This window comes from Lytechinus pictus, chromosome 7 (genome assembly GCF_037042905.1).
Source record: "Lytechinus pictus isolate F3 Inbred chromosome 7, Lp3.0, whole genome shotgun sequence".
NCBI lineage: Eukaryota > Metazoa > Echinodermata > Echinoidea > Temnopleuroida > Toxopneustidae > Lytechinus > Lytechinus pictus.
In genome coordinates, this window is record NC_087251.1 from 42,000,922 (window position 1) to 42,024,633 (window position 23,712).

General features: G+C 36.3%; 1 protein-coding gene across 5 annotated transcripts; it reads left to right on the forward strand.

Annotated features, from left to right (window-relative positions):
* The first annotated feature begins 916 nt into the window (after positions 1-916).
* On the forward strand, positions 917-21,963 carry LOC129264203 (prospero homeobox protein 1-like). 5 transcript variants are annotated; one of them, XM_054902058.2, is made up of 4 exons: positions 917-1,283; positions 7,851-9,444; positions 15,309-15,522; positions 21,396-21,789. In XM_054902058.2, the coding sequence occupies exons 2-4, from the start codon at positions 7,997-7,999 to the stop codon at positions 21,756-21,758; spliced, it is 2,025 nt and encodes a 674-aa protein (XP_054758033.2). In that variant the 5' UTR covers positions 917-1,283; positions 7,851-7,996; the 3' UTR covers positions 21,759-21,789. The 5 variants fall into 5 exon arrangements, with proteins under 5 accessions (XP_054758033.2, XP_063958788.1, XP_063958789.1 ...); XM_064102718.1 differs by having other exon boundaries at positions 931-1,283; positions 7,851-9,450; positions 21,396-21,963; XM_064102719.1 differs by having other exon boundaries at positions 1,275-1,755; positions 7,851-9,450; positions 21,396-21,963.
* Positions 21,964-23,712: the final 1,749 nt, after the last annotated feature.

Genomic DNA, 23,712 nt, shown 5'->3' on the forward strand with positions numbered 1-23,712 from the left:
TCCCAATGGCGCCGGATTATTTTTCTGCTCTTCAGTGTCTATTCATATTTCTTTTCAAGTGGGTTATAGCATGACAAAAAAAGACCTGATGGATTATGAGAGGGGTAAAGAAGAAGTGAAGAATTATGACTACAAGAATAACCAGCCAGGCACCCTGACCCGATCAGGTCAAGACTATATACTTCTCATTGTTGAAGCTCCTTTTCTTTTATTGTTGCGATGCCATAGAAGTCTTGTCCTGAATAATACTTTGAAGGCTAATAAAAAGGCTATGCTATTGTGACACCCACCCCAATCTTGTTGATCACCATTCCTTAAAGGCGGTCCATCCCCCTAGTTCCTTTACCAATCCATTCAAACACAATCCCATACCCCAAGACATTTCTATGTGGGGGATCGCCCATGCAGAGGTATAGTCGTCAATACTTCTTTGTTAATTCCAAAATTTGTTTTCTTATTATTTTTCATATGTCTTCATGGCTGGTTTCATTATAAAGCAAATATCATAATCCCTTGCTTTGGAAGTTATATATCCATAACCCTCGGTGGCCTATTCCCCAGGTAACAATCGTTTCTACAAACAAATGCCAGCTACTGTGAGAAAACTAAAGGCGATATTGAGATATGGGTCTTACAGCTTCTTATTTAAGAAGCAAGTAATCAGATAGGCTGCAGTATCATTTCTTAGCTCAAAGTTCAAGACTTCCTTGTTTGCTATAGGGAGGATATATTCGGGAGTGTAAGAAAATTGGTAAGAAGATCATGTGACCATGCGTGCATCAGCCACTTGTTATAAGATGAGGGTATGTGGACAGCTCCCGCCCCTTTCCCCTCCGACCCGATCAATAGCCACCGCTCCACTAGCTCCGCCCCTTCACAATAACAATACCTCAGACAGCATGCATGGTTTCTTCCCATTGTTCTGGGGGTATTGCTTTTCCAGTTACCAGTGTTGCTACTGCGCTCTATATCCAGGCGGCTCTGCGCAAGTGTTATCATATTTCTCATATGCCATCACCTTATTCCTGTTTTACCCACAAACAAATTTCTAAAGCTGTGCATGGCATTCAGGTGGACTAGCCCCAATATCATCGCCGAGATCAAGGCTGTTGCATTGTGATTGCTGTGCTGAAGTATATTTTACTTCTATTCGGTGGTTGTTATCACTCAAGTTCCTGTTTCTATAAATTGGATGACTTATCCTTGTAGACTTCCTGTTGATAGTGATTTAAGCCAACAGGAATAGAGACCATTGCGAAGGAGCCAGCTTCAGCGGCCGCCCGGTGAGTCTCTTTTATCTTTCTGCTTTACCTAGGTAGCTCTCTCTCTCTCCCCCTTCCTCCTCCCATAGGCTTGGGTGCTACAGGTTGACTGGTGATGGTGCAGACAGTGCGTTGATTGGTGGTGAATTGTATTGCTCACTCCAGCCAGCATGCTCTCCTACCCATGCTCTCCCTCTCTCTCAATCACGCAGCAGTCTGAGGCAGTCAGTCCTTCGAGCTCCCGCTAGCTTCCCGGTTGATCGTGGTCAGTACCATCGTTGTCTCCAATATTCACCTACTTACAGTGTATTCTTACAATTCACGCAAAAGGAAACTTTTTTTTAATCAGGGTAAAGGAAATTGCTTCTTCTTGTCAGCATCTAGTAATATATTTGAACACTATCAGAATATTTTTAATGATATTGCTCTCATCTTGTGCCTTGTGGATCAAATGAATATATTTGTTATTTCTTTGACTGGATCAATTGATAAGGTATGTATCTCAATGTATTTTTTCCTACATTCAAATACGAGGCCAAATAATTTAACGTTATAACAGGAAAGTTTCATTTTGTAATCAAAATACATTAAGATATGATAAATAAAATTTGTATTTCTAGAGAAATTAAGCAGCTCCCTCACAAATGATAATTAAATTGGAAAAGAAACGTCATGCTTTGATGTTGATATGGAAACAGATTATTAATTATTAACCATAGCATTAATGAATAAGTTTTTTTTTTCTTAACTTTAAAATGCATATACAAAATATCTAGCTTTTCAGTTTGTAGTACTTCTTAATAAAATCTAGGCCTACTGAAAAGAAGTACTCAGTAAACTAAAATCATTGCTGGCTAAACCTTGACTTCCTACCAGTATTTAAATTCAAAGTAATATACTGACCAATAAATCAACAATATTATTGATGTCATATGACTACTAGCAGACAAGTAGCTTAATCTGATTCCGTCTGCTTTTTATAAGGAGGTGTGTGCTTTCCTTTCTTTCTTGAGAAAGAGAACACCCATTGATGATTATGCTGGTCATTTTACCATGTAATGAAAGAATACAAGTGGTAGTTTCTTTTAAGATAATGATTTATGGATGACAGTCTTTTATCTCAGATACAGCCTTGTGTAGGGTTTGTATTGATACAGTTCTGTTTGTGTATATTTCCTGTAAAAGGGGTAAAAGATACCGTATACTTCCTTGAAATGTACATCCGCACCATGCAGGCGGTGATAAAACTATAGCTACCAGAACTTCTAAGTGGATTATCCATTGTTTCATAGGATGAGAAGGAAAAGAACTGAACAGAAATCTTCCGAGAGAGATCAATTCTACCAGTAACAAAAGCTTGATTTCAATTTCCATTGCTCTTCAACTAGAATATGGGTAATAAAGTTGAATTTGTTTCTGCTTATTATCTGCATGGAGTGATTAGATACAAAACTTTTCCAGACATCTCTGTGATTGTTAATGCAATTAATGTAGCAATCATTAAAAAAATCACAAATTTTATAGGGGAAAAACACCCTCATAAGTGCTTCGGTTAATTGTTTTCGTAAAAATTGATTTGCAACCAAACTAGTTTACCGAGTATGCATGTATTTCCTTCTCCTTTTCTCAGAAACCAAACATAGAAATTTTTATTGAATTTCAGTTTCTTCAAGATGTAAATTGATAATACTTGTAGAAATTGACTCATGATGATTGTGAACACCTTAAGATTTTGAATTTATTAAATGAACTTGAGCTATAATTGATTGAAATCCATTATCCTTTGATTGAAGCTGAAATGTAGTTTATGATTGTTTCATAACATTCAATTGATCCTTTTTTGTCTTAACTTATTTAACTCAAAATATTGGATTATAGGATTGACAAAAATCAAAAAGTCATGCTAATACCTATATTTATAATTTCTTTATTAATCAAGGGTTCATCATATTCATATTCATTTACGTTTTGCAGGTGATTTAAGTTATGTATACCAATTTTTCCAGAAAAATGTCCATCTGAAATCAATCATCACTCTTACAAATCATTGCTATCACATTCCCACCCTCTATATCCATAAAAAAAAGTGGGCGATGATGTAAAGATCTCATTTATACCATTTTATGTAGATGAATGATGGATATTAAATGCAGACTTTACCTCAAAAAGGTCAACACAAAGGTCTGGGTGCGTTCATATTGTATACCCATTATTACTTCTCAACAACTTGGGGGATATCTTGAGATCAGTTTAAGGAACATGTGTTTGAGCTTCTTAGCTTCAACCTTTAGTATTTGTTCAAACTCCCCTTTGTGGACCAAAGATTGATAAAAGTATGTTTGCCAGGAGAATTTATATATGGATTGTTGACAGAGTCATACTGCCATCTTAGAAGGTTTTAGCTCTTCAAGCTCAGTCAATAAAAGTTAGTTTACATGAGGGTGACTTCTTGGTTGGGGTGGAGTTTATTGAAAGGAGTCATGCTGCTACCATGGAGCTATTGCTGCTACATCAATCTTCAGCAATGGCTGTTTCATTTCCTTTCTTTCTTTCCTTATGGCACATCCATTATGTAACTCGGCACATCTTATGTCACGTGATCAGATGGTTTTATTCCTTATAAGTCCTTCTTCCGGCAACAGTAGTCGCAGCCTTGGTAGTTCCTTCTTTGAAAAATCCTCTTGAGTTTTTTTTAAAGCATAATCTCCTTCCTTGTTGGAGTCTGGGTCAGGAACTGGTGACAGGAGATAAGATAAGAGAAATTGCAAGATGTGCGTTTCAAGATCCAGCTTTTTCATTTCCTCTTCTTTCTCTTATTTTTTGTCAAATTACCTGAAGATTTCTGTTTAAATCTTTGGACTATCGCCTCTCCCAGCCCCCAAAGTCTTGTTGGATAAGATAAGCCATCCCTCCCAGTGTGGATATTTTCCTGATATCTCAAGGCGAGGGATGTGTCTTTGTTCTGTCTAAAGACGAATCCAGTCAAGGTCTGGTGTGGCATATGAAACAATGTCCAGTTAACTAACCACTTGACAACTCTTAAGATGTTTAAGCTTGCCCCCTTCAAGACCCTCCCAGTAGCTGGAAGGATCTGATCTATATTAGGAATGAAGACGCTCAGGTGACATCATATAGATCATCAAATATGTGTGTGTGTCCCTCTTTCTCTCTTCCTTGCCATATCCTTCTAAGACAATTCCACGGCATATCATTAAAAAAGATGTTTTGAAATTAGAATGTGATTAATAGTATCTTTTTCTTTCTTTTTTTCTTTTTGCTTCATTCGTTTATTTCACTTTTCTACTTACTTGACTGAAGAAATGTTAGTATAAAAAAATTAACAATAAAAATTGAGCCAGGATATTAATTTGGTGCCTAAATACTTTTCAAAGTGAAATCAGAATTGACTAAACATATTATGTAAAACATTATCTAAGATAGTGTATTAAATAATGTTATCTGACAATGTTTGCTGTCTGGTTAGAAAAAATAGAAGAAAAATATTTGACAATCTTTATTTAAAAAGAAGAAAATCAAAAATCAACTCTAAGTAAAAAGTTTGAACTTCTGTTGAAACGAAAACACAAGATGCTTCAGTTCTGTTTTTGCATGTTTTAAGTATGAAGATTGGAAGAATTAAGGAGATTTAAGTTTTTAAGGACTTAGATTTTAACTCCCAGCCCAGATTGAATATTCAATTATAACCAATATATTCTTATCATTAAGAACTTGCATCTTATTTTGTAACTTTATAATTAATTTTGATATAGCAGAGATATAGTTCATGAAAATGATTCTTGGAAAACCTTTGCTGTTTGTAACAGTGTACATTTAATATAAAATGTGTTGATTACTTACTAAAAACCCCTTACAATGTACATTATCTTGAAAAGTTGTGACTACTTTGATTGAGACATCATGTATGAAATCTCTTGCTCGCTTTCACAAAATCCCTTTCAGCTTTTAACATTCAATACCATGTAATACTATCAGTGTTACACAAAAGTTTTTTTAATACACTTCATAAACCCCGAGAATAAGTTCACTGCCATTCTAAACATTCTATTTTCACAGCATGAGTATAGGTCATATCTATGTCAAATTCCATTTTTGGCACACTATGTCCAAATGATATTTCAAGGTAAGGCTTTCTGTAACTGAAAAAAAATGATTGTATTCATTCATAATTTTGGCAAAGGCAATGGATGTTTGTGATTATCAATTTTGTCAACTAGTTCTGGGAAACAAATATTTAGGTGGAAATAAAGAGAACCCCTTCAGAAAGTCTTGTTTATTTATTTATATTTATTTTTTGTGAAAAAGGGTGACTAATCCACATTTACATACAAAGTAAAACTAGGGGCAGAAATCAAATACAAAAATTAGTTTTGTCGCATTTTAAACAAAAATTAGCCTTTTTTTAATTAGAGCAGTATCAAACATTTAAACAGTATCAATTTTGTATGAAATCATAAGGGTGTTGACAATAGAGGAATGAGTTTTCTTTCTTTTTTCATTCGCATTTGAATTATATAAGACTAAGAGGCTATAGATGTTAAACTTGTATGGTATTCCATATTTACCTTTTTATTATCTTTGATGATTTGACATGAATGTGAAATGAAAACATTGAAAGTATGAAAAAAATAATTGAATACAGAAAAAAGAATCATAAAGGATGATTGTATTATATCACGTAGTAAGATCTGAGTACCATTTGTGTAATGGTTTTTTTGCCCCAAAGCAGACCTACGATTCTTATATTTTCAATGTAGATTTTTGAACAGTAATTTCATGAATTAAATTCATTGTAAAGAATATTTTTTTTAAAGAAGAATTAGGGAGAAATATGTTGTTGAAAACTTGTTTTGAATGAAGAAGCTGGAAAAAGTGAATATTAATTTGGTAGAAATTGCTCGTCACACTTGTGTTTTTTATATTGTAAGGGTTTAATCACCCTACGGTCTTTGGTCATCTCAGGCCAGGGCTACTGGTCAATGGTCAAGCTTTGATATCATCGGTCTTGGTCTATTGTTTGACGAGGGCATAAGAATTAGAGTGCAAAGAAGTAACCCCTTCTTCTAGACATACTGTATATAGCATTATTATATTTGGCCTCTACCTTTATCTATGCCCTTGAATAACAATTTTCTTATAGAATAGATAATTGTTGATAAATCTCTCCTTCTTCTGGCAAATATTAATAGGTGCAGTGTACATGCCTGTAAAAAGTAATTGCAGTTAATAGTTTTTATATCATCCATTCTTTAATAGTAGTTGATTTTTTTTTCCCTAGAAGTAGTTTAGAAAGCCTCCTGATAACTTTTCAACAAAGATACAAATGTTTTAATAGTTTGTATGCACATGGGAGCTGAGCAGCTAAAATAAGTGTTTTGAAATTAACTTGATATTTTCCAAAGCAAGATAATATTTAAAAAACAAATACAGCAAAAAACATTAGCATGCAATGCAAGTGATGCTAGATGTACATTTGGAGAGTCTAGATTATTTCTTGCACTGATAAAACTGTAGTCAGGTTCATTTATTGACACCTTTATTTCTTTGAAATTGCTAATGTTCATTATTCTAATTTACTTATTAATTTACCCATTCAAGTGCACAGTCTATGCTATGCACTTCTGAAATTTTGAATTACAGAATCATTTTGAATAAAATGCATTTTGTGTTTTGAAACCTATCATTGGTATGAGAGAAAGAAAGAAGGAAAGACAGAAATGATATGCAGAAACGTAACCCGTGATCCTTTGCCAGAGTGATAAATGCTAAACAATTGAGATAAGGATACAGCCCTTTTCCTTCACTTGTACTTTTACTCTATCTACAAACAGCAATAGGTTGTTTTTGGAAGAAAAAAAAAACCCAGACACAAAGGCGCCTATCTAAACCATCTTTGTTTCTCTAGCAAAGAAGTGATCCTGTGAAAAAAATAAGAATGAAATAATATAAGGTAGAATATCAACTAGTGACATCATGCCAAAGAGGAAACCTAATCTGCAATTGTATTTAGGAAGTAGCAACTCTGTAGCAAAATTTGTACTTAGCATGATCTTAGTGCGTCCTTGCTGCATTGATCGAAAGTACTTTAACCCCCAATGAGTTATGCAGAGAAAATCTGAAATAGTTCATTTAGGAGGGTTAAACGAGTATTATGCTAGATATCTTTTTTTGGTTTTGGTTGCCAGTAGTGGATGGTTAGCGAAGTCGGATATAGTAAAGTAGGCGTTATCTTGGTCTTCAGCGGCTCATTTCCCACAAACCAATCTTCTGGGTTGTGTACGGGATACCGGGGAAAGAGGAAGTTAAGTATCAGGGTTATGTTGAAAACAATTGGCTGAAGAGCCAACAATCTTTCTGCGAGACCTACTGGTGACAAGCAGAAAGGAGTAAGAAGCCATCTGGGTAAGACGTGTGTTACAGGGCTCTCGCTTCCTCCGTGCCCCTGAAAAAAAGTGCATCTGGTACTTAAATTTGCTCGTTGATTATGAATGCGTACTTGCCCATCAGGTAGAATGTGGTATTGTTAGCCTATTTATAACTGGTGTTTTCTCTCTCTCTCTCCTCACACAGTGAGTGATTTGCGGCCGAGTGAAGTACTAGCTGTCAGCTGACGGAATTTACTCACACCTCTCGTTCCAACTGTAGAGACATTGGACCGGTGAAGTGCTTCGGTGTAGAGGACAGTCAAGGAGACAGCAACGTTGTTTGGCAAGCCAATGTATAAGGTCGAGGATGCATCCAGTCGCCAAGTAAAGCGACACAGAGCTGATCACGGTCTACCTACAGGCAGTCTTCATACAAAAGTCAACGGTTTTGCCAGCATCAACGGTGTGTTCCAGGAAAATGTCGAACACAACTCTGAAGTTTTGAGGAACTTGCTAAATTTGAATCGTGGCAGTCCTGCCAAGTCCTTCAGTTTGTGCAGTGATACAGAATCACAAGATTCTTTGACGCAGGACAGATTGACTGAGAATCGTCGCGGATTACTTGATTTAGAAGAGCAAATTGTGAAGAGCGCAGATACTGAACTTGGTGGGAATTGGCAAGCTAGAAAGTTGGAGTGCGCAAAGGTACCCAGTGAGAGTGGAGATTCCACAGCCATGCCCACTGCAGAAACCGCAATGTGGGAAGAGTGTAACGGATCAACTAGTCCAATGCAAGAAACAGATAGTCTCAAAGCCAAACGCGCCCGAGTCGAAAACATTATCACAAGTATGAGGCACTCACCACCAGCAGTAGGGGGCCAAGAACCTTTGGGTTTAGAGGACAGTCTTCGCAAGCCAAAGCGAAAGCAATACCAACCGCAACCCCAGCGATGGGACTCTGAAGACGAAGACTCTCCAGGAAAACCATCCCGCAAACAAGAGAAAACTAAGCTCAAAGGGATCCTATCCCACCTTCAAACGCAGCTTGATACACTTCAGGAGAAATACCTCAACATGTTTGATACGGAAGACGATGGTAATCTATCAGACAACTCAGACGACATGGACGATTTAAATGAACCAGTTGACACAGGTAGTGCAATCCCCAAATACGAGGTCAATGGTGTCAGTGGAAACAGCTCCCCTGTTCGTCATGGAAACGATAGAAAACGAAGAGCCGATGGAAGTTGTGTTCTTGATCGCACGACAAGTTATATCGTAAGACAAACGTTGAAGGAAGAGTTGCCCCCTCTCCTCCTCAATGCTGTAGACTCTGTTATGAATAAACTCGCGAAAAGCACCAGCAGCAAAAATACCAGCCACAACAACTCAACCCACACCAAGACTGAAATCGGTAGTAACCAGGGCCGAAATCCAGTACTAGCCCGGAATGCTGCGAGCCCCCCTGCCCCAGCCCAGGAGTGCAAGCCGACACCTCCCCCGCCAACCCTCCTTCACCCGAGCTTCTTTATGAGGCCATTCCCTACACCATTGGAGCAGACAGAAGCCATGTCATTGGTGGTACCGAGTCGGAAGAGGGTGAGGAGCAATGACCGACCCCTTCACGCCAGCAGCGGGTTCCATCCTGGAGATCTACCAATGAAACCTGAGCCTCTCCTACCGGTCAGCTTACCCACCTCCGTGGCCATACCCAACCCCAGCCTTCACCCTACCCTAGCTGCCAGCTTCATGGCACCAACCATGGCCACGGATCCAAGGGAGCACTTTGAGAGCCTCAGGTACATGTAAGAATCTTCTTCTTTCTATCATCCAATTCTCATTTATTATCTAAACAGATATTGCATGATTACTATGTGACAGAAATTGAGGCAAAAAATTGCTAAGCAGGGGAAGTTCCAGACTGAACATTAAAATGGGGGAAAGGAAGTGATATTAACTGCAAAAATGTTACATGCTTGTACCACAGATGTTATAATATGATTTTAACGTTTGAAACTCAAGCTGCAAGGATTTCCAAAGTTGAACATACACATTTTCACGTGATTGAATTTCCCGACGCATGTCTACATGATATTTATACTTTTCTTAGTTTTCTATATATTGCGAAAAGAAATTTAACGAGGAAAAAAATGCTCCGTATTGTATGTGAGTACTAAACAAATATTTGAGTGTAAAAAAATAATGGTTGTGTATTCTCTTCTCTTATCTGTTATTCAAAATCCCAGTATTACATCATCTCAAAGTGCACGTACTGTCTCACATGAAGGTTTTCATTAATGTTAAATCATGGTTAATCCATGCTAGTCTGTGATGTGTGTATTAATTGTCTTTTTTCTCATTTCACTTTCAACTCATTGATTACTAAAAAATTTTAATTCTCATAAGGTTTATACAGAGACCACATATATACCAGTAGTCAGTAGATTAAATGCTTAAGAAATTATAATTAATTCTAAATGAAGTATTAAGTTCTGCTATTTTTTTTTTTAAGTATGATGAATATCATTTTTCTTCTCCATCTGTTCAATTGCAATGGTTTCAAATGAAATAAAGCAATCCGATCGACCGGAGAAAGAGAATTATTTTATTCTACCCCCTTACATCACCTTATATTCACACTTAATACAATGATGATTTATGTGCCTGTCCCCTCCATATACTATACTAATTAATAAGAAATTGCTGAAAAGATCATGTTAACTCTAGGATTTTTAAGACTATGTGTTTCCAAAGTATTACTTTCCTTCAAAAGCTAATTTAATGCAATAGTTTTAACCCTAGATTATGATTTTTTCTGCTTGTGCTGGGTAAATGTAACCAAACCTGATGTGTTCTTAGTAATGTTCTTCGATAATTAATTATTATGCACCTTGAACATTTACAGTACTTTCAATAGAACTTAACATTATCTGGGAAGGGGGGGGGTGAAGAAAATTTATTTTGTAAAAAGTCTGTATGTATGCATCCGTCATTGTATCCTAATTTTGTAACATTTATGTTTCACAAGCAATTTCGCATAAAATCCTCATCAAAATTTTAAGAGCCATATTCAAGAAATATATCATGTACATATAGTATTTGGTGATTATGGTCGCATTTCCTTTTTAAACTTTAATACTTTTGTAGTACTTATTTTCAAGAGTGTAAGGGCATTTAAAAAAGGGGGATTTATTAAAAGCACAATTTTTGTCAGAAAATACATTGCTGTGCCTGTAGGTGCAAAATGGTATCTTAAAATTTATCAGTTGTAAAAAAAAAGCGCACTATTCCTTTAATCCACGATGCTGCCAGCTGTTAACCACAAAAATGAAAATAAAAGAAGAATAAAATATTGCTTTCTGGTTGAATTGAAATGGGATATCACTTCCAATTACAATCCCTCTTATAAGTCTTTTTCTCCTCATCAACCAGCATATTAAATGATGCATCCTAGTTCATATTAATCCCTTTTTTTTTTGCCCTTATGGGGTTAATTGTATTTGTATGCTTGACGCCCTTTTCCAGCATTCCAAGGCCTCAGTCCTAAAGTGAAAGATTTTTTAAAATGAATTATTCTCAAGTGTGCAATTAAATAGGAAACAGTACTTAACAGCTTAGGAATTATTTAGGTAGTAGTAAAACCTTCATTCTATAAATATTATGTTAATTTAGTCTAATGGTCTCACTTCATGTATTCTAGTCACATCACCACACTAAAGGGCCGTCTGCACTAGCTTTAGTTTTCAAATTAGCGCTTTATTTCTGATCTGCCAAATTATCCCGATCTGAACAATCTCAAGATTATTCGTAATGGAGACGCAATTATCGCGCTAGTTCGCAGGGTTAATCTCGAGATTGCAATCCCAAGTCAACTTGGGATTATTTGCAAAATAGCGCGCTATTTTACGAATTATCCCGCTAATTCGCAGGTGCAGACGCATTCGGGATTATTTATTCACGGCGTCAGACCATAATGCATCGATGCCTTGCTCGAGCAGGAATTGCTCTTCTTGCGATGGTGGAGACGGGGTTTCTTGAATCTCGAAGAGGGCCAATCGGGCTAAAATCTCGAAATTGAGCAAACTTGGGCTGGTGTAGCTCCGCCTTAAGTGCGGTCTATAACTAATCATTTAGCTACCCAGAATACATGCCAATAACTCCTTTAAAAAAAACAAGCCAGATGCTTGAAGTTGATTGGATATATGATGATTCATTGATTTACATTCTTGCGATTCTGTTTATTTGGATGTGCAATATCTGTGACCTATCTCCTATTTGGACAAGAATTCGAAACCATCAAAATATGTGGTGAGAGCTCTCTTTGCCTTTTCATTTGCCTTAATGTTCCAGTAGATTTATCATTGTGGAACAAATAAAAAGAGATATTTGGCAAATTCTTCTCCTTTATTGACTGAAGTGGACAAATATTTATTATCCCCATTAGAAGGAAACTAGAATCAATCATTCATGCATTCAATTTGCAGAAGATTATTTTAATAATTTCCTTATAGTGCTGGTAGCCAACAATTCCACGTAGATTGTTCCAATTTGAGGTTAATTCGTATTATGTCATTAACGGGCCTTAGAAAAAAAACAGCTTTTGGTGTTGAAACATCAAAATAAGAAGAATGGATGAATTGTACCTCAGTTGAAGTACTATAAATCTTATTTCACCGACAGTAATCCTTTAATAGACCATTTCCACTTCTTTTTGTTAAATCCATTTTTTTTTTCAATTGAAATTTTAGTCTGCGTTGGCTCCTAGAAATGATCAGAAAAGAATTTATCAAAAAATCACCACATCCTGCGTATAGAAGGCCAACAGAAAAAGTGAAAAAAAACACATATTTTGAGGTTCTACAAGACGCATTCATTTCATAATTGTCACGATGCCTCCTAATCCGAGAATCTTGCCAAGACTTTTCCGCGGATCAGCCAATCTTAGTTCAGACAGCTCAACTTTCATCAGAGCTCCTCTTTTTTTTTTCAAACAACTCTATTTTCAGCTCGCCTCGCAAGCAGCGTCAATCAATATACAGTTGAATCACCGACTTACGATGGATTTGTCTCGGTCTCTCGATACACAAAAGGAATTCCCATTGCAGTATATCATTAGTATAGGAAGTACTTCATTGTATTTGTCAGTAAAAGTTGACTTGTTGAGCTACTTGCCCCTTCAAAAATAAAGAAAAAAGATCAAATGTTGGCGAGGAGAGTGACATAAATTATTCCTATCCTCCAAAACAAAATCTCTACACGTGGCTGTGACCCTAAAAAGTGCATTCTTGTAAATCAATCCCAAGTCCCAAAGCTTTTCATTTTCATTTTTTGTGTGTGTGACTTGCCTGAAAATGAGTGAGCAATTAAGTCATCAGAAACTCAGGAGTACCCCCATCAGGCTCTGATTTAGTCATGATTGCTTGCATTATCAAGTAAGCATGCACATGCAATCTTGTGGGATAAAACAATACTTAGAGTCTCTCCTTAAACAATTTCCATAACGTCTCAAATTATCCATATTACTGTGCATGTTAAGATCTTGAAACGCCTAAACCTGCCTAACTCCAGATCGTGTAGAAATCTTAGTAATTCCAATGAAGATGACAGAGAATTAATTATTGCATCTCTAATCCCAAGTATTGGCTGTAATCACTGCCTGCCAATCTCCAGTAATTCCGATATCATTAAGGTTGTAGGATATCCCCAAGCCAGCCAATGGAAAAAATAAAAAGGAATTTGCCGTGACTTGGCTACTCTTGAACATGATTAAAAGAAAATGACTTCTAAAACACAAAATTTCATCAAGGGTATTAGGAGAATGTATTACTAGACTCGGCTGTGAGCGTGTATACTGGTGTTTCATATTATCTCATGTTCCCACGCACTTTAAGATTACTTCGGATTAGGTCAAAATCTTACTGCTTAGATCTGTACTTCATACCCTGTCATATCTTGTGTCGTATCTTTCATCCGAATGCTTACCTAGATAGGAGATATAAACTTGTATTGATTCATGGTTTTAACCTGGTGATTCATATGTCATATTTACAGGTTTTAACATTCATATGGCTTTGCAAATACACTGCTAGATGAGAGAATAGATACTTTTGCTGTAATGAAGTAAAAGGACCTGTGTGCTACCGGTATTAATTGCCATTGTTTAAAAAAATACATGTATATATTTACATAATCAATTAAGAGAATGTGACATGAAGTTGCACGACTTCTTGTTGTCGCCTCAGGGATTCAAACCTACGCTTTTGATACAGATTCAATGTTTGTCTATTAGGGAATAGAAAGTTCAAAGAATCACACAATACGAATAGAAATAGGATGGAATGAATGGCTTTCAAAACAAGATTTATTAACACATCTCAATGAATAGCATAATCACACCCGTCTTTGCTTATTCTCCGAATGCTCTTTCTCTCCCCTCTTTCGCATTTCAACTCCTGCCCCATTTCTCACTGTGTACCAGTGTGTAGGTTGTATCCTTCCTGGTCGTTATAGATGATTAAGACATGATATCCCCTTGTCATTCTCTTTCACCTGGTCTGCAAGCAAAGCAAACCTATCTCTGAGGGTTCTCATACAGGATATAACAAGTTGGCGTGCAAAGAGCAGGCCGTCGGGGCTTTTGGCTCTCACGTTGCAAAAACATCTTCGCAGGAAATCTGTACAGAGTCTGCTTTTTCTTTCACTTTCCTTTCTTCCGTTTAGAGTTCTTTTTGATGGATTTGATGTGTTAGGAAGAGAAGGGATCTATTATTGTTGTGTATGATGATCCCATCTGCAGCCGGCATTGTTTGAAAGATCATTCATTGGCTGTTACTCTCTTTTATGCCGTGACATGTTTATAACCCATCTTCAGGAATATGGCTCACCTGGGCGAGTAGTTTATGAGTGATGTTCCTTACTTCCTTTAGAGTTTATCTGCAAGTATATAGTTCAATGAATATTTCATATCATCCATCCGTAATATCATTTCATGAGATTAAAAACAAACACTTGGCAGCAGTATTTATCTTTTCCTTTCATCCTGCAATAAATCATAGAAAACCTGAAGTCAAGTACCATGTTAAAGAGTTCAAGGTGATGCAAGTATCTCCATTCAACAAAGTCCTTTTTTTGAGGCGACACTTTATAGCATTATAATTGATCATCATTTCCTTCTTCTTTTGAAGGGAGAATAGTCTTTGGGTTTCCCCCTCTGTTTTTGTTATCCTTTTCCAAGACTTAAGACAGGTCATAATCATAATTATGTTGTACTTTTTTGATATTATATTATATATAATTAAGTATATATAGTCTCATTTTTCATTCAGCATTCCCTTTCTCTTGTGTTTCTTCCCTCTGTTCTCTTGTTGTCATTGTATATTTGAATTATTCCAATTGTCTATATTGTGTTACATAACATTTTTGCGATGTCTTGCCCCCCCCCCTCTTTTTATCTATCTATCTATCTGTCTGTCTGTCTGCCTATCTATCTATCTCCTGTTGTCTATTTTGAAAATCTATTGTCTCTTCATTGATATTGAGTTCCTCCTCTCTCTTCCCCTCTCTCTCACTCTCTGTCTCTCTCTCATACTATCATTCAACTTGTAGATTTCCAAATGTATTGATCATTACCATCATTTCATTTATTTTTCCCTCTTGACTCCAGGTACGCCGGAAGTCCTCTGATCCCCAACTCTCATCTATCTCCCCTCAACTACCTGAGTGACCACCGGTCATCTCCTGGTGACCTCTCCCATCTTTCTGGGGAGAGCCCGGGCTACCCGATGATAAAGCCAGAGGGAAGGGATACTTCACCACTTCACATGCACGACAGACCCAGCTCGGCTGATCTCTCAGACTACTCGCCAGTCAATGGAACAATATCCTTTCTCATATTTCTTTTAACAAATTATAAAGTTAAGAAGGGGATGAGGAGGGGGGGGGGTGAAGTAACACCTGCTGAAATTATCATTGGTGTTATATGTATAATTTGTTTTTTCTTTTAAAAGAGCGGCCCACAACACTTACTTCCAAAAAGAGTAGTAGAAAATATTTTTTTGTATATTTCATATGAAAATGTTGTACATAATCAAACAAACCAAAAATTGCTTTAGCTGTCTTCTTTGTAAACAAATGGAAGTAAAGCAAAACATATTAGCACTTCGATTTGATATATCATTAAAGTTGACTACAGTAATTCAGTTTATTGACTACAGTAATTTGACCCTGGCAGTCCAGTGGGTGCTCAATCTATACGCTGTTATGTTTATTATGTGTTGTACTACACTGTACCAATTTCTTATACTTTTCATTGCCGAAATGAATAATGATGATAAAGTCACTATTACCCTAAGAGGAATCATATGCATATGTTATATTATTCAAGCTATTAGAATTTGCATCTTTTAAACATTTCGTTCATTGATAAATGATGAGAATTGGAGAATTATAATTCACTACCAGGTAAACAGTGATTTATTAGTTATTTTGACAAATGGACCATCAATGATATAAATCCAACAAAATCTTTTTTTTTCTTTTACGTTTTGTACATTTCTTTGATTATGACGAGGATCCTGTCATTGTAAGAATCCTTTCAGCAGCCGCCATGTGACACATTTTATCTTGAAAATGAAAAGAAAGTCCATATCAGCCGTACATGCTATTCCTATTCTCTTAGAAGATGACAATCACCTGACGGTAATTATTTCCCAAATGATTACAAGCTGCCACGATGAGGCTTAATATCAACAGTTTCCACAAGAAATAAACATAATGGAAGTGAATTGGTCCCATCTGGATGTCATATTTGTTACTTTCTCTATCATTTCCCAATTTGTTCTTCCCACTTGATTAAAATTTTAATGTATGCGGTCATTTTCTTATTGTGATTGCTCCTCCTTCCTTTCCCACGACTTGCGGGCCGAACGTAACCACCAAAAATAGAGATTCGAGACAAGATTCTTGACGGTCAGCCATGCAAAGGAAGTGAGTTGAGATCAATGTTTTGGATCTGGTATCTGGTAATGCTATCATTCAGGAAATTGCGTGCCAAGCAAACCAGTTAGAGTTACTCTCAAGACTCCTTTCAAGTAAGCACTCGGAAACCAACCAACAATATCATGTGATCGATCTTGGCCACATTGTTTCACTTGGAAAAAGAAAGCTGGTATTATTGTATCACTTCTCAGTCTTGACTCGACTTGACTGTTTTGGCATTGTAAACCCTTGTTAAGATGGCCTTTAAGACATAGACAATGCACTCTGTCTTCACGTTTATTTTCACTTCATTCAAACACTTCCAAGAATAAAAATAAAATTCTCAAGGTTTATATCTCTGGAAAGGTTCCTAGTTTGATACTAGAAGTGATGAATGGAGAAATGGAAATCACATGTAACACTCATTTTGCAAGGAAAAATAAATTGCCTATATTTCTTCTATAGAAATAGTATTTCAATTTTATTCCACATCTCTTGAATGTCACAAACAACATATAAAAAACAGCACAGTTATATACAAGACTATAATCACCACATAAATACATGTTTTACAAAATATGCCCCCAAAACAAAGAAAAACACAGTAAAGTCTAGCAAATGATGAACAAACATTCCCTGCAATATCTACTTTCTACCCAAGGGTTTTTCAGGAGTATAAATGGGAGCCCAACAACAGTCTAATCATTCTCAATGGTGTTTGAGATGTATGAATTCAAATTCTTTTTACTTTTTTATATTATTAATTTTTTTTAATTGGGGGGGGGGGCTCAAAGTTTATAAATCATTGGGGAGCTTGCCATCCCTATTTTACTGAATCTGGTTAAAATTTAAACTTAGACCATATTTATATTATCTTCTGGCTTATTATTGATATTTCTTTAGGTGTGTTTGCTCCTGAACTCTGACAGATTAATCCATATCTTTATTTCTCCTGATATGCTCCCCCCTCCATATCTCTCCCTCTCTCTTTCATCCAATCTCTGTTCTTTCTCTCTCCATCTCTCTTTTTCCCTTTCTCTCTCATTCTCTCTCTTTCTTCATCTGTTTATATACTGTACCTACCTATCTATCTATCCATCTTTCCCTGTATTTCCCCTACTAGCTACCCATCTCCCTCTCTCTCTCTCACTCTCTTTCTCCCTTATCTCTCTGTCTGACTTTCATTTCCCTATGTCATTTCATTCCAGACAAGTTGATTTCATTCTCCCATGCTCTCTTTAGTGTATGTGTTGCTTATTGGTCTCACCGCAGTCTCACTATACTCAGCTGAAATTGACGAAATAAAGTTTGAATTGATTCATAAATCTTGGCTGATATGATGATCACAGTCAGAGGGCAATGTACTTTCTCGTCGGCATTGCTTCATATTCTTTCCTTCAAATGCCAGTCTTTGACTCGCTGAACTTGTCGCCATACCTCAAAAAAAAATTATGAGGAGCCCTTTCTTATCTGGCCGCTGAGGGGTTTTAGGTCTTTTGTCTGATTTGGGGCCAAAGTATTTCTCAATTATTGTTCATATGCCCATCAAAGATTGAAAAGGCATTTTGTCCCCTGATTTCCTTAAGGATTCTTCTTGTTTTATGAAGCATGAGGGGTAATGTAGGGACATCACTATGCCTGATCAGTTGCTTACGCTTTAAGACTGCCTCAAGAAATGGAGGATAAAGTAGACGGAATGCCTTATTTGTCGCTCCTTTCACAGTGCTTCCAATTTCCATTTCCTTTCTATTTTCTTTTGCTGTGCAATCAATTGAAATTAATTCTTTTTCATTCTCTCATGATTTCAATGATTTACATTTCTTGGATGGAAGCAAAATTTCATAGTTCTTTAATGAAAATATGAAGAAAAAAATCATCGTCTTTGAGTTGAGGGTCAGGGTTTGTATGAATGCATGTATGGAATTATTAGGAAGCTGGGAAATATGGGGGAAAGTAGATGGTTCAATAAAACAAATTCGTGGGTGTTTTCTTGTTTCCCACCAGTAGGGCCGATGGTTCCATTATACAGTGATTATTTCTTTTAAGAATTGTGGCATTTTGAAAGGATTTCCTGAGTCTATGCATCATAATTCTTTCTATTTGACCAAAATCTTACTTGATTTCCATCAACTTTGGTACTTCTTCTGACCACAATATCATTCTCTCTCTCACTCTTTAATTGTCACTCTGCTCATTGATATCTTCCACAAATGAAGATTGATTTTTATTGATGTTGCAAGAATACCATCAATCATAGCTTTCTTTGGATAACTGGATATTAATCTTACTTAGCCTTGGCTAAAGATGGTTTGATTGTGTCTATTCATAGAGGCAATGATTTGCCATAGAGAATAGAAACAGTAACCAAGTTACTTATTAACCCTGTGGAGAAAGGAGAGAATAAGTTAACCTCAGCATCATGAGCAATTATTAGTAAATAATTCTTTCTTCTCAGTCAAAGAAGAGAGGAAGTAGTGGTTTTCTGTTGGTATCTCAAAAGACAAGGCATCTATCTCTTCAATATAGTGAATTGTTATTCCCAGTCTCATCTTTTGTGATGCTCGGAAAGACCCATATAAACGACTCCCGGTTTTGTCCTATTCTCTTTCATTGGTTACAAAAATTGATTTGTTTTGTGGTAACAAGGCCATAGTTTTTTTTCCCAAGCTATTATGCCACTTTTCCTACATTTTGCTTTAGTGTCTTTCTCATAGAATAGAATCGTTCCTTTAGATGCTGATTTTGACTTCCCACCGAGAGCCTTTGTTAAGGTGGATCTCCATCATAACTCCAGATCGATGGAAGTATATATATATCTATATCTCATCGCCCTATTTTGTTTCTTCCCTAGAACGATTAATCTTTATGAAGAATGAACCCTGTGTGGTCATTCCCATTCAGACGTAGCCAAGCTTTGGGGGTAAACAGCTCTCTCTCTCTCCCACTACGTCCTTCTTCCACTTCAGTGCCGACGCCCATTCAAGATCAAACCCTCTGCCTTCATTTGGCTTATCTCATCCCAGGTTCTTGCACTTTTGCTGGGAGTCCCTTTCAAGAAGCCGCTTCATCCGTAACAGACTCAAACCCTTATTGTTGCTCGTACCTAGAAGCCGAAGCACAGCTTGAGGATCAGGGTGGGACTTTATGCGACATGTTATTCTTGATGAGACTTTGGCATTGGCCGGTTCTACATGGCTAGCCAGCCATCGTCCCCCCATTCAAACCCTCCGCCACTTGCCTCTTCCTCCACCATACCCCCAGAAAAAGAAAAAAAAATTGTCAGGTTTCCATTTTAAATATCCAATCATCTTTTCATTGTTTGCTTGTAGATTAGAAAGCCCCAAGACTATGACGGAGAACAATTGACAGGAAGATTTTCCCTTGTTTGGTGTGATGGGGTCCCCCGAGCTCCTCTAAATGTTTCATTTCTGAACTTCACCAAATTGATGTCGGGGAGTACATGCTCTTTTTCTTCATTAAATGATCAAAAATGAAGGATATGTGAGAGGCCATGCATGACCCCTGTGATTAGACTAATTGATAGCAAGCGTCGAAAAGTAACGACAAGTCTGTTCTGCCGGTGTGCCGCAAATCACCTCTCTTCTCCCATCATATTTCCGCTAAATTTCCATCATTATCATTACACTCTGATTAATTTCCTCTCTTTCTCTTTCCCCCTCTCTCTCTCTCTCTCTTTTATTTCTAGCCATCTTCTCTCTATACGTATTTAGCACAAAGAACGTCATGTACAAAAGATTACGTTGTTTGCTGTGTAATCTTGTACTTGCCGTGAGAGTGTATCTCTTTTTTTGTTCTTTTATCTTCCTTTCATCTCCCTAACTCTGTAAATCTCACGGACCAAGTCAATATGAGGCTTAACTTGTTTTGTAGTTCCTTCCCCAAGTCTGTCTAAGTCCCTTATCATATTTTTTTGAAGAAACTCTGGGTGAATAGAAACGCATCCAAATGCAGAGTAAACCGTGCATTCTTCCATACAAAGAAAATCATAAAGCAAACATAAGAATCTTATTCATTGGCTTTGAGTTGGCATATAGCGTGAGATATTCTCTTTTTGCCCGAAGGCTGCTCAGCAGTGCAAGAAAAGGTGTAAACACGTAATGTGTAGAGGAGACCAAGGATGAAAATGGCCTTGGATATCTTGCCACCAAAACTGGCACGAATAGAAAAGCCTTCTTTTCATACCAGTCCACCATGTCTTTTTTGTAAGAAAATAGTTTCTGCTTGGTCATGTTTTATTGCATCTGCTACCATCTTTTATCAGTACGCCATTATTGGTGTTGCTTATTTTTTCTTAGTTCTTCCTATTTGTTGACAGATTTACAAAATATTTGTCTGTCCCGGGATAGTTTTTTTTAGTAATTCCTTGAAATATGGAATATTTTGGGGTGTTTTTTTTTGTTTGGATTCATTTGCTTGATTCATTTAGAGGCCCTTTAAGGAACAAGATTAATTGCATGACTAAATGTAAAAAGATATCTGAGTGAACTCCAGACAATGCATTAAAACTGCTTGTTTGATTTTATTGCATTTATATACTTTCTTGATGACCCAAAATATAGGAATCTCATTTATTCCATCAAATGATGCAACTCTTGCAAATAATTTCAAAGAGAAAATAAAATTGTCATTGACTCTTATATCATACTTCCCTCCCAAAGTGGTAGTATTTTCTTGAATGTATCAGCATGATTAACATGTTTACACATGTGGATATGAAATGCAATATAATGTATTTACCTTAACTGACCAATACTCGATAACTTGTACCCTGACACCGACCCACCTGCGGAAGGCCAAGCTCATGTTCTTCTTCGTCCGCTACCCAAGCTCTGCTCTTCTGCGTCAACATTTCCCAGACGTCAAGTTCAACCGTCACAACACCTCCCAGATCATCAAGTGGTTCAGTAACTTCAGAGAATTCTATTACATTCAGATGGAGAAGTTTGCCCGTCAGGCCGTCAGTGATGGTGTAGAGAGCACTGAAGATCTTAAGGTGACCCGGGATTCAGAGCTTTACCGGGCCCTCAATCTCCACTACAACAAGAGCAATGAATTTACAGTAAGTCCATTTTCAATGTTTTCTCTCATTAAAGAAAATGAATACATTCACATTTGAAACCGATGAACTGTTTATTCATAGATTAACTTTTTTATTTTATAGCTACTCTTCAGCATCTATAAAAATCCCAGAATTAAGAAATGTTTGAGAAAATGAAGGAAAATGAATATTCATTGCATTTTTTGGCCTAATTTTCTTGGAAATAAAAAAGCTTCTTTATGAGTAAATGGCAATTTGGCATATTTATGATAGACTTATTGACAAAAAAATGTTTTATTTCTTTGCTTATTTATTTGTTGTTCTGCTATATTGACTTGAAAGACGAGTGTGGGTGTTTGTGGAATTTATTTCACAAAACAACCCCCGGCACATCTATTTTCAGGATTTAGATATATCTATTATTCACAAGTGTGAAGAAAGCAGACAAAGTGGTGTTTCGGTCCTGTATGCATGTCATTTGCTTTGAAAACAAAAATCAATCTATTCTTCTCTTGATTAATGTTTTTCATTATTTGAGAATGATTTGTCTTTGAACATATTGGTCAAATTTTCCAACAAATATAATATTCTATATACAAGTAAATGTCAACAATTAATAAGGAACGTTGTTTTTTTTTTTTTTTTTTTTTAAGAAAGAAAAGAGATTAAGTTCCCACTGTCCCTTTTAGATCGAAAATTCTGTGGTAATTTCTCAAATTGTTCGTAACTAATCAATGATGGAAGAAATGATATACCCTGTCCTCGTTATATTTGAACTGATCTGTTTACGGAAGGACATTCCTTAACCAGCAGTAAGGAAAATAGGTTTTTATCAATAAAAAATGAGAATCAATCTTCCATGACCATTGTCAGCCACTGAAACTTAATTTGAAAGGACTTGAATATTTACTTTAACTTGTTGACGTGACTATTCAGCCGAACAAGGCTAAGATGAGAAAGATGCTTCCGTGAATGATATTCTTAATCTGTCTCTTGTTTTTGTGTATTTTTGGTTTATTCATCGATTGTTTGGCAGTTTCTGGCTGATATGTTTGTTTCTGTTAATGATGACTAAGTGTATCTTCTCCAATTGAAAACCCAGATCTTTAAACCGCATTGGTAGGCTGCATTGTCCATCACATCCATATTTAATGACGATTGCTGTTTGTTTTGATGGTGTTGTCATCTTTGTTTAAGCATTTCATACATGTACCATGACATGACACATCTGTGTGCACATGAAAATGAGAGTGACTTCGTGCATGTCTCAATTTTCATGATTTGATAAATAAACATACTTGATAAATCAACATACTTATATATTTGATGTATAAACCTACTTATGTCTCGTCATGTACTGTAACATCTAATATTGGATACTCTTCTGAGAAAGGGTGCAGATTTCTTAATCCTTATTCCAATTTTTCATAGTTTTTACAACCTAAGTGTCTTGAAATCGAACTACTTTGCACTATACAAAAGTATGCTTATTGTTTTGTTGATAGAAAAGAGGCTGTTGCCAAAAAGTTCATGGTTGACAGCATGCCCCAGTTATCTTACAAATGCTGATCACTGATATTGTGTTTGTTTGTTTATTTGTTTGTTTATTCAAGTTGCTCTCATAAAGCCTTTATAACCTTAACTTTGACGCTATGAATAACTCTTTAATGAACATGGAAGTGACCATGAATTCTTGAATAATGAAACAGCAAGATTTATAGCATTCATTGTGCAATTACCCTGGAACTATCCCAAATATTAAAAAAAACAGTAATATCTTGGAAATAAGTACTGAAGGTATTCCTGTCATTAACAATACTTTACTTAATCTCTTTCCTGTCATTTGGAATATTGTTTCAATATAATCATGCCATCATACTGTCCTTTCTTGTCAAATAATAATGGTCTATGAATAAAGTAATTTATTTACCTGCACTTAAAATCATAATCTCAATGCTCAACCCTCTTTTCAAAGAAGACGGAGCTGTGTTTTTAAAGGAAACAATTGCAAAAGACTGTCGATCTTAGGTTC

Coding starts and splice junctions, on each gene's coding strand:
- LOC129264203 (XM_064102718.1), top strand. CDS start 7,997: ATGTATAAGGTCGAGGATGCATCCAGTCGCCAAGTAAAGCGACACAGA. Junction 9,451..15,308: donor TTTGAGAGCCTCAGGTACAT/GTAAGAATCTTC, acceptor TCTTGACTCCAG/GTACGCCGGAAGTCCTCTGA. Junction 15,523..21,395: donor ACTCGCCAGTCAATGGAACA/ATATCCTTTCTC, acceptor ACTGACCAATAC/TCGATAACTTGTACCCTGAC.